At 39.8% G+C, this 12080-nt stretch overlaps 1 protein-coding gene across 1 annotated transcript in view; it reads left to right on the plus strand.

Moving 5' to 3' along the window:
- The window catches only part of LOC101577678 (probable C-mannosyltransferase DPY19L2), a 66783-nt gene extending 56663 nt beyond the window's left edge, over positions 1-10120 (plus strand). The window contains exons 19-22 of the mRNA XM_023713368.1: positions 525-699; positions 2004-2103; positions 3604-3729; positions 9317-10120. Of these exons, the coding sequence (XP_023569136.1) occupies positions 525-699; positions 2004-2103; positions 3604-3729; positions 9317-9467 (552 nt within the window). The 3' untranslated portion in view covers positions 9468-10120. The remainder of the gene's footprint in view (positions 1-524; positions 700-2003; positions 2104-3603; positions 3730-9316) is intronic.
- The last annotated feature ends 1960 nt before the right edge of the window (positions 10121-12080 follow it).

A 12080-nucleotide genomic window follows, 5' to 3' on the forward strand; every position in this document is an offset into this window, starting at 1 on the left:
GTGTGTGTGTGTGTGTGTGTGTGTGTGTGTGTGGTACCAGGGATCAAACTCTATCTCCCCGACCCCTGTGTCACTTCTATAGGCACCTAAGGTTTGATTATGAATGTGTCTGAAAATATCATGATGCCTGTTTTCCTGAGAAGAAACATACATATCAACGCTAAAAGGCTTTTCTATTAGCATTATGAATATATGTTATATAGACAGCCACATGTTAAAGGACTGTTTCCAGGATGTTTCAAAATTGTGATGTGTTCATCATAACCACTAATTCTCAGCTGGTGCTAGAACGATTAGGGATTCCTTCTGTAATTATTTTGAGAGGAAAGAACACTACATGTCACCTGGGCTCAGCATTCCAAACGTGTTTGTTGTTCTTAAGCAATAGGTGTTACTGATCATGTGCTTGGTTTGCTGTTAGCAAAATATGCCTTGAGTTGAGGAGTAAAGTGAGAATTTATATTTGACTTTATAATATTCTTTGAGTAAGAATTATAAAAAAATATTTTTTAAATCTATTTCAGCTCTTTGGCTGGCTTTTTCGTAGATTTCGTTTTGAGAGTGTTATCTTTGGCCTTCTAACAGTGATGTCAATACAAGGTTGTGCAAACCTACATAATCAGTGGAGCATAAAAGGAGAGTTCACTAATTTGCCTCAGGAAGAACTTCTCCAATGGATCAAATACAATACCAGACAAGGTATGCAGCTGTTTCATTATGCATGGCCTCACTTTTATGTATACATTCATGTAGTGCTAACTATTTAGCATTCTATACGTGTGTGTGCATTTGTGTGTGTGTGTGTGTATGTGGGTGTGGGTGTGGTTAGATTTACAGGAGTTAACTGACAATTTCTTGACTTTATGGGGCGGTGAAACAATACACATTAAGTGCAAATTGGGCTTCAAATTTGAATTGCGATATTTCCTAGGCTGGGCCTAACAGTTCGCTGTGATACTGCGCTGCCAGTATTTCTCAGATACCATATTTGGTGTTTTCCTTCAAAGTTATCCATGAGAATACCTAGTGATGCTTAAATATAAACACTCCGTTGTTTTGGTAGACCTGAACAGCATGCATTGTTTTTATTGCTGATTTTATTGTGCTGATTAAAATATGATCCTATCTTTCCTAATCTCACGAAGATTTATCATACAAAATGTCAGAAAGTAGGCGTGTGGTCTTTGGTTCTTTCAATAAACAAAACTGAAAGTGAAGCGGGTAGATGTTGATATATTCCTGGTTATGAAACATACATACATGCCGCCCAGAAAGCATCACTGATAAGCAATGAGCTGGCTTAGTGAGGTGTATAAAGGAGCTAGGCTCAGACAGCAACTAGGAGAACACAGTGATGAATATTTTCAGACCACCTGAAGAGAGACCGCAGTGTTCTCCTGGGACACATCCACGAGCCCGCAGGCTTCGCAGCACCCAGCGTGATTTGAGAAAACGCACCGAGAGACTTACCTTTCTCAGCAGTCACTCATTTCCTGGCATTTAAATCCTCCACAGGATTTGAAATACTCCCTTCTCTCCATTCACCTGTGTCGCCCACCCGTGACAGGAAGCCGCCATCCAGAGGCCAAGGGCTGAGCGGTGCGTCCTTTTTCTGTGCAGTCTGGACGACTCTCCTCACTCCGCTGTCTTTTTCTTCACCTACCAGTGAGGGAAGTGCAGCCCTCCCCGCAGAGGTGTGCAGGTGGAAGCACTCAATCTTTAGGAAACGCTGAGCACAGTCCCGAGAGTCAGGAAACAAAAGTGAGCTAGCAGACTAACAGTAGAGTAAGTGCTGAGTGAATTAAAAACAATAATGTCAATGGTTTTTATTGTTTCCTGGGAAGTGAACTCAGGGCTCTGTATATGCAACACACACACTCTGCCACTGACCTTCACCCCAAGTGTCCGTGCTTATTACTGAAGTATGCTTCATCTTTCTTATGCTGAAGGTTTGAATTCAAATAAGATGGGTAAGTTTAACTTTTGGTTTTCTTGTTTTTCAGATGCTGTTTTTGCAGGCACCATGCAGACGATGGCGAGCATCAAGCTGTCCACGCGGCACCCCATTGTGAACCACCCGCACTACGAGGACGCAGACTTGAGGTTGGCCCGCGCTGGCTGTGCGCTCTCACTCATGCTCGGCCTGCTGCTTCTTAGGACTTGGGGGGGGGGTGTTACACATACGCATGCGCACACGCATGCATATATATATATATATACATACATGTAGGCATGCAGGCACGCACGCATACATGTGCTCTCATCCTCATATTCATCTGTGAGGTCTGAAAAACATCTATAGTAAGCACTCAAGTGATGGTGTAAGCGTCTTCCTTCTGAAGTGGGTTTAATAAGCCTCACATGAGTGAGCAAAGGGAAACTTAACTTTTACAAAACGAAAACTATGGCTCACATGTGGCCTGACAAATAGAGGCAGAGACGGGGGAGGGGGGGGACTAGTTCAGGAAAATCCCTCAGTAGCAGTGGGAGGAGGCCGGATGACTCTCAGTCTTTGCTGTCAACTCCACAAGGCCCTTATTCTGATGGAAGAAACATCTAGATTCTACTGGTACCCAGTGGCTTTTTTTAAGGCAGGAAAATAAAGCTTATGAAAGCTGCCATATTGCATGCTTTGATAAACGCTTAGGTACCAGCTGAATGTGAAAGCTGTAGTTTACACTGAGGGTCAAAAGTTTTTTATTTTTTTATTTATTTAATTTATTTGTGTGTGTGTGTGTGTGTGTGTCTGCTTTTTACAACTAATTTTGATCATTCTGTGAATTGTCCAGGAAGTCTTTTCTTCCCTAGGTCTATTGTTAAAGGCAAATTTTTAGCATTTTATATTGGGCTGTGTGCATCCCACGTTGCTCCAAATCCTAAGTAACATGTAATGTACGAGGCATCATTTACTGACGATTCCATAAGAATTCCAGCTTAAGATCACACCGTTTTCTGTACCATACATAGCTTAGCGAGCACCTGAGATTCTGAAAGGCGTTTTTCCTTTATTATGTACATACTTATTTTAACTATTCTTTTCAGTGCTGGGGATTGAACTCAGGGCCTTTTATTGCTAGGGAAGTGTCTCCCCCTGAGCCACCTGTCCAGCACTCTGATGGGCTTTTCTTTAACCTGCCTCAACACCCTAGATGCTCACTGTGTACATGTTGTATTTCCTTTATTCAACTTGAACCAACTATTTTTCTAAATTTCTATGGACAAAATTCTCTACAAAAAAATCCATGTTTCACTATATTTAATCTCTATTAGAATGAATTCTGTGTGCAGATTAATTACTATGTGGATTATGTGATGCCAAATTTATATCCTTTATACATTTATTCTGCTACCTAGTACGACCTTGGATGCAAATGTATGCTAAGAAGCAGAATATGCAAAATTCAAACTGCTATAAGTTTTTCATTTTCAAAATTGAAGGAGGAATGTGGAAAGGGCTGTTTCAATGGTAAATCATATTATTTTCAGGTATCTTAATATTCCACCCCGTAAGGGTTGCAATTTCAAGATGCTAGCAAGTTGACTTTGGTCCAGGATCATTTAATTCAAAATTCTACTTGTAATTATTACCATTTCAATTTAAAGGGCCCGAACAAAAATAGTCTATTCAGTGTATAGTCGAAAATCTGCAAAAGAAGTAAGAAATCAATTGCTGGCATTGCATGTGAACTATTATGTTTTAGAAGAAGCATGGTGTATTTGGAGAACCAGGTAAGTGTTAACACTATGCTTTCTCATGTGTCTAAAGCAACAAGTGTTTTTCTCTATAACAGTAGTCCATGGACCAGCAAGATAGCTCAGAGGACTAAGTGCCAGCTTAGGCAAGTGCAGGGACCAGGGTTCAATCCCGGCACCACATGTTGTGCTGGCCCCGCCCTGAGTGCACTAAGCAGGCCACCAAGCCAGGGTGTGGTGGTGCATACCTGTAATCCTGGCCCTGGGGAGGCTGCAACAGGAGGATCATTAGGAGTCTGGGCTGCATAGTGAGACCCTGTACTAAATACACTAAAAAAAAATAGTCCTGAGTTTTGAAGACCCTCTTTGCAATGAATTTCATTAACTATTAACCTGTTATATTAGCTAAAAAAGATAGGCAACTTAGATAAGTAAGTGTAGGCTGTCATTTAAGTGGAATATAATTCACAAATACATTTTTCATGCTAGAGTTAACAGATAGCATTAGACCAGTTAAATTAACTGCATTCCATATGGCCAAAAAGATGAAACATGGAAAACATTTTAAAGAGTCATATTGTTCATGTAATTATGAAAAATCTGAGATGCAACATATGCTGGGTAAATTTGACAGGACTGGGGATATAGCTCTGTGGCACAGTGCCTGCCTGGAAAGTGCAAGGTCCTGAGTTTGATTCCTCGTAACAAAACAAACAAACAAAAAGTAATAACAGATGCTAATGACAGATAAAACACAAAAGAAGGAAACATTGGTAAACTTGAAGATGAAGTAGTAGCAGGTGTACAGCCTCTCAGCAATCTGTGGGGCAGCTTCAACGTAGTGCACCTCTAACAGAGAAGCCACCATACCATGAGGAGAGGTGAATATCTGAAATTGCAATGGTGTGATTTTCCCCAAAGTCCAGAAAAGCTATCAACTCGTAGATCTAAAAGTGGTCAGAGACAAGAAATATATAAAAAAAACTATACCAAGGAACATAATAGTTTTCTCAAAGCAGTGATCAAATGAAAAATCCTCAAAGCAACTAAACAGCAGTGTGTGGAAAGTGGAAAGGGTAGGGAGTTGCCAGCACATATTGTCAGTGAAACAATGGAAAAAGGACAGTGAACTGTCTTTAAAATCTCAACTAAAATAAGCTGCCTGTAATTTTGTATGTAATTGAAGTGTATCTTAAAGATGAAGGGCTGGCCAAATAGCTCAGAGGATTAAAGTGCCTTCAAGCAGGCCCAGGGGCCAGGGGTTCAATCCCTGGGCCTGTCATGCCAGCCCCGCCCCTAGGGCACACTGAGATAGTGATTGAGACTGGGCGTGGTAGCACATGCCTGCAATCCCAGCTCTTGGGAGGCTGTAAACAGTCAGATCACTGTGAGTGTGATCTAGTAGTGAGACCCTGAACACCCTATAGACCCTTCCCTAAAATACGAAAAAAAGAGATGAACATGAAATAGATTTTTCTTAGCGTACTAGTGCTGAAAAAGTTCTCCCAGTGACTGGCACTACAAGAGACATAAGCCGAAGTCTTTTAGGCAGAAAGAAAGTGACAGGGAGGAAACATGGACAAACATGAAAGCATGGATAGCGTTAGAACACAGGCCAGTATTAGAAGGGGTTTTCTTTGCATAAATATTAAGAAAGATAATAATCTGATTAAGGGAAGGTAAATTTATTTGGCATTTATAGCATGTTTAACTAAAACATATTGCAACAATAGCCTGTGTCTGGGAAGGGAGGAAATTGAAGTGCATAATTGTAAGAGTTTTATATGCCATAGATGTAGATGCTTCTCCACCTACTACGTGTTAGATCCTGATAAATCTAATCATGAGTGGACAAGGTAGGCCAAAAGTCCATGCGATACACCTATACTACCACCCATCATAGCTTAATGTAGACTACCTTGAACATGCTGAGAACACATACATTAGCCTACACCTGGTTAAATCATTTAACATAAAACCTATTATAAAATGTTGAATATCTCCTATACATGCTCAGATGGGTCTTTTGTCAAGGTGATACGATGTAAGAAGGTGAAACACTGTATGTAAAATGGTGCGGGCAACTCTGTCCAGATGCTCTTCCACCTAAGATGGGGTCATCTTCCTCCAAAGCCCACGGAAGGTGGAAACTATCCCAGGTGGAGAAATCATTTAACACAGTAGACCTACTGAATATCAGAGCTTAGCCACACAGTACATGGTATGAGATCCATTATTTCATCCTTCAGCAACAAGCAGAATCCCATTCTTGTTGCCCATAAACATTGTATTGGTTGATGTCATCAAAAGAGTAAAGCAAGGAAAAGAAATGAAAGGTATACCATGTAGGAAGAGGTGAAGCTGTCTCTTCAGCTACAACTTACTCTATAGGTTATTGGGTGAAAGTGCCAGAAACAACATATTAGGGATCATAGATAACTTTAGCAAGAATACAGAATATAAGATCAATTCTAATTCTAATTAGCAATAACTTTTAATTAAAATTTTAACTAAAACTTATAATCATACGAAAATATTAAATGTGTGATGTATAATACCTGCACATTAAAAATGACAAAACAATATTGAGAGAAATCTACCTAAATAGGTGGAGAGATGTGCCGGGATAATGGGTTGGAATAGAGAGCACTAAGCTGTCAGTTCTCTCTAGGCTGATCTGCGGGTCTAATTCAATTGCAAGCAGTATCCCAGCAGGAATGAAACTTGAAAAGCTGGTTTCTAGCTCCCTGCAAAGCACAAAGGATGTAGAAGAACCAAAAACAAGGAAAGAGAAGAACAGTTTTCTAGGGCTAATGTTCTCTGATTTCCAAACTCATTGAACAGCTACAATAATGAGACAGCAGTGTTTTTGGAGTCAGGGACAGAGGAATGCCTGAAGTGAGGGCATCCAGAAAAAAACAGTGCTCATAATGACAGGAGATTTTTGACAAAGGTTTACAAATATTTCTGTGAAAAAATGAGTCTTTTCAAAAAATAGCGCTTAAACAACTTTTTAAGGAAAAAAACTTCAATGGACACTGCCCAGCATATAAAATAACCAAGGGTGGATCATAGAGCTGTCGATCTGAAAATATAAAAGTTCTAGAAGAAAACATGAAGGTTATCATGAGCTTATGTTAGGGAAAGGTTTCTAGGGTCTAATACCATAAGTAGAACCCACGGACAAGAAGTGATCAAACTATAAACTTCTGATCTTTTATGAGTAAACAGTGTATAAACACTATTATGAGCAATTTAAAAATCAGCTATAGTTGGCAGAAAATATTTCCTAAGCCTGTGTCTGATAAAGAAATGTAGATGTCTAAAGAATTCTCAAAACTTAGAAATAATCTAATTAAATTAAAATGAGAATGAAATACTGCTCAATACCTAATACATTTACTAAAAACTAAGATCCCACAAGAGTTGCAGACACTGTGGAAACCTGCAGTTCTCACACATGCTTATGTGACTATAGCATAGTGCAATCACTTTGCAAGACAGTTTAGCAGCTTCCTAAGAAATCAAACATACACCTACTATGTGCATTTATACAGGATCAAAGAAAGCATACATCGTACTAACAATTGGCTCACAGTAGCTCAGTTTTGCAATAGCCAAAATTCTGGAAGGAACCCAAATACCTATGACAGGGTGGTTGGGTAAACACATTATTGGGATATGTCAACAATTCAATACTGCTCATCAACAAAAGAGAATGAACTCTTGATAGAACAGTATGAGTATATACCAAAATAAGTATTTTGATGAAAAGGATCAAGACAGAATAGAAAGCAAGCCACAGCCCCAGAATGTACATCCTAATCTGTAGTACCAAGAAGTGGGTATGTATTTCACCAGGCAGGTGAACAGCATGAGAACAGACAGATTTTTAAAAGGTATGAGTGAGGGGCTTTGCAGGGTAGCTGAGTTGTTTAAAGTGCTGCTTGGGTAAATGCAGGCAGGCGCGTAGGACCGTGGTTTGATTCCTCGTTCCAGAAGCTGTGCCAGACCTGCCCTTGAAGCAGCCTGAAGCAGAAAAAAACAAAACAAAACAAATTTCTCAAAATTTTAGGGGGCGTGCTGGTTAGCTCAGTTGTTTAAGCACCTGCTTATGCAACCACAGTTAGGCTCAGGATACTGTGGTTCAGTCCCCAGATCCTCATGCCTTACCAGACCTGCCCTTAAGACATCCTGAGCCAGCCAACAAAATCCTTCTCAAAAAAGTATGAGTGAAATTGTGGGACAGATGGATACATTTATTATTTTTTACCATAATTTCACAGGTACATTGATAAAATGTGTCAAAATTATAAACTAAATATGTGCCATAGATTGAGTCATTTTGTCATTTTTATGTCATTTAGTTTGCATAAAGACCAGGCTTTCTATCCAGAATCTTTGAAAAGGTCTTATACATCAGCCACGTGAGATGCAACAGAAAATTGGCCAAAATATTTGAGCAGACATTCTACCGAAGAAGATATTTTTGAATGAGGACTAACAATAGAATGAGTAAAATTATGAAGACCAAAAATGTCTAGTGTTTGTAAGAATGTAAAACAACTTGGATCCACTTTGGAAAACAATGGTGAAGTTGCTTATGAAGTTACACTTACCATACAGCTCCACAGTTGTACCACCAGGCAGCTAGCGCACATGCACACAGATCCTTGTTCATGAGTGTTCATACCAACCTCCAGCATCATCACCAGAAACTCAGAATACTTCAAATGACCATTACTTTGCAAATGAATCACCAAAATAACAGCATCTCTGTAGAGCAAAATATTATTTAGCAACAGAAATGAACCATAGGAGCCACAACAATAAAAATATGCTCAGGTAAAGAAGTAGGAAATAAAGTCTACCTAATGCATGTGTATGGAATGTGGGATTCTGTAGAGCAGAGACTGTGCTGGCCCGAGGCTGCCTTAGGGGAAGGAAACTGTAGAAGGATGCAGGGGAACCTATTGAGAATGGAAATCTTCTGTATCATGACTAGGGTGGTGCTTACACATCTATGCACACTTGGTTGTGCTGAAACTTTACCATAAGGTTGAACAAAACACACTCGGCCTAGCAACTTCCTTTCCATTCTGTGAAGTATATTTCCCTACTAATTGAAGGCAATTTATGCTCAAAATTAGGACAGGAATTCTCCTAGTTTTCTTTTGTTTTGCAAAACCAGGGATTGAGCTCAGGCCCTTGTGATTGCCCGGCGAGCACTTATTCTACTGAGCTATCTCCCTGGCCACTACTAATTTTCCTTTAATCATCTCATTCTACAGCTGCATGGTCTGCATGCACCCTTATGTCTGAATGGTGATAATAGTTAGGAAATGTATTTGTTTCACTTAAAAATAAACTTCTAAGTACATATTTCGCAAGCTTTATTACTAGGATATGTCACAGGATTCAGTGAAGTGGAATCTAGAAAGGCAACGGATTTCATTTTTATTATTTCTAAATGCTAAACTTGTGTTTCTTTTTTAAATGATGCCTTGAAATCTTTGTTATATAAGTTAACCTCTGGAAGTCTTAGGGAAACTTTATAATTTATGTTCTTTGTCTGTGTAGGAATCCATTTTTATGTGGATATTTTCATGCCCTTTCTTTTCAGGCCAGGTTGCAGTATGCTGGAAATCTGGGACCTGGAAGACCCTTCTAACTCAGCCAACCCCTCCCTCTGCAGCACCCTGCTCAGGGATGCCAGCCCTTACTTCACCACTGTTTTTCGGAACGCTTTATATAGAGTACTGAAGGTTAACTGAGAAAGAGACTGCATCAGCCTCTTGTGATGGAATGGCGACATCAAAGACACACACTTAACATTCACCAAAATCACAAGCTTAGAGTGGCTTACAATAAGAGATGAACAATGGCTTAAAGGTTTTCTGACTACTAAAAGCAAATTGTTTTCCGTTGAATGTCAGCCTTGTTAAACTTGTCACATATGTAATTTTACTTATCTTCAGGTAAGATTTTTTGTGATTTCTAATTTTAAAAATCTTTTCTAGTCAAAAGTGTTTTTTGAAGATCCCTAGAAGTGTGCTAACCCAAACAGTTAAGTATTTCCTCCTGATTAGTTCCCCACCTAAGTTCAACAGGTCTTTAGAACCCAGTGCTTTTACTGTTAATATCCAGGTAAAATGAAAATTGTTATGGTATGCAACCAAATTCGTGGTTAAACATAATCAGAAAGGCCCATCGAATTAGATTTATCAGATGAGATTATCAGATGCTAAATCCTGAGTGAAGCAAAGGCCTTTCCATGTCAGTGGCCCTATGACATTTTAGTCATAAGCTTTGCTTCCAGCCAACATCTTCTGTCATCCACAGATATAAGTCTTCATTTCTGTTTGGTTTTCTGTGACGAAGGTCATGATTTATAAACCTTTCCCCCCAATAAAAAACCTTCCCAACAATAATGCTTTGAAAAATAATGGTAAATAAGCTGTTGTCTTGCAGATGTAACAGCCAAATACAGAGTACAGCTTAACTCTTTTTCTCTGCCTGGTCAATATAAATATGCTGACTGTTTAATACGCTGATATGCATCAACCCAAAATCAATCATTTTGAAGTTTGTCTAGTTATGTCTCTTACATTCTTGGCCCTCTAGACTAGGAATAACAACATGCTTTCATGTCACAGGTAGCTCATTCATAGTAGACCAGCAATCATACACAACAAAGAACAGTAAAATTATTTTTTCAACCCTTGCAGTTGTAAAATATTTTAACATAGGATGTAAAACAGCTAGGAAGGAATGCCACATTTAGTTTATTTTAGCATTTTCCAATAATGTTTTTGCTGTAAATGTGGAGCGAAGAAGAAAGACCTAACACCTACCATTTGTAAAATTAGAGAAACACATTTTGGATAATGTTTTCATGAGAATGTTTTAAAGAAGTTGGCAGAATTCAATAAAAAATGAGCTATATTAATTAAGAAACTGTTACATACACACATTTTGGTTTCATATGGATTTTTGTTATTGTACCGTGATTATTAAATATAAATACCCTTTAAAATGCTTTTTTTTAGTTCATCATTTCACAAGCACATATTTGACTTCGAGATAGCTCAGCGAAGAAGGGGGAAGTCATAGGCTGCTAGACTATTGCCCAGTTGAAGGGCCAGTTCTGCGTAGTCTCACGTGGGAGGCAGTGAACGGTGATGGGAGTAGTCCGAGCTCTGAGCTCTGCGCTCTGCAACAAGAGGGAGCAGGTCTAAATCCTGGATCTGACATAGTCGTGATATGTCCTGCCATCTGTTCGGATGGTCCTTATTCAGTGTTCACTGTACGCCATGTGCTGTGCAAAGCTCATAGTCATGGTGCTTACCTCCGTGAGCTTCAGTTTCCTCTCCTGTAAATTAAAACTCACACTGTCTATCTGTCAGTCATTATGCAGATTAGTGAAATACTGTGTCGGGGGCTAGGCATGTACAGGTGCTCAGCAAGTATCAGTTCCTTCTACTCCTCTTCCCCTGACCCACTAAATAACTACTGAGGCAGTAGTATCAGATTACAGGGTGAGATCAGATCGTCTCAGAATTCTGAGTGGTCTAGAGTTTATTTGGTGTCAGTACTGCACATCAGCTTTCTCCTGCACATTGAGCTATTTAATTCCTATAATTCTTTTTTCTTTTGACTTATGAAGACGAGGCATGAATGTGTGGGTTTTGGTGGTTTTCCCCACGCACGGGAATGTCCCCCTTAGACTGCTGTGCTCTTGCACACTCATCTGAAAGCAAAGCTGGGAGTGAGCTGCACACAGTCCGCAGCCTTCCCGCACCCCTCTGCCGGGACTCAACACCACCCTCAACCAGAAGCTGAGTACTTCTAATTTTAATTCTAAGTTTAAAGTTATATGTTTACATTGTCTGTCTCTCTGTTATATAAGCAGTGTGAACTTGTGACTGACAGCGGGTTTTGACAAAATGAGAAATTTGAAAGAAGAGGAAAATACTCAATAGACTCTCTTAGCATCTCATTCACTGGAGCTGGAGCCACGCAGGTGGTGGGCAGAGGGGAGAGGCTGGCATCCTGCAGGAGAATCCCCTTAACTTTGGTGACCTGCTACAGGTATTGGAGAGATGGCCAAAGAGAGGCTCAGATGCCCACCAGTGCCAAGGACCAAGTCCAGTCTTAGGTGTGGAAAGCCAGCTTCTGAATTTTGACTTTGTGATCTTGAGGTGACTGAGGACGAGGGCTACCAGACAACTGTCTGGAGGAAATGTGTCAAAGGTCATACAAACCAGAGGACAGTGACTCTGCTCTTAAGTAGTATACAAGGGACCAATCAGAAAGCAGTATTTTTAGTGTGGGGCTGTTGGCAGGACCAATCAGAAAAGTTCTATTTTCAGTCCTACGCCTGGTGG

This window comes from Octodon degus, unplaced genomic scaffold (genome assembly GCF_000260255.1).
Source record: "Octodon degus isolate 3935 unplaced genomic scaffold, OctDeg1.0 scaffold00031, whole genome shotgun sequence".
Lineage (NCBI taxonomy): Eukaryota > Metazoa > Chordata > Mammalia > Rodentia > Octodontidae > Octodon > Octodon degus.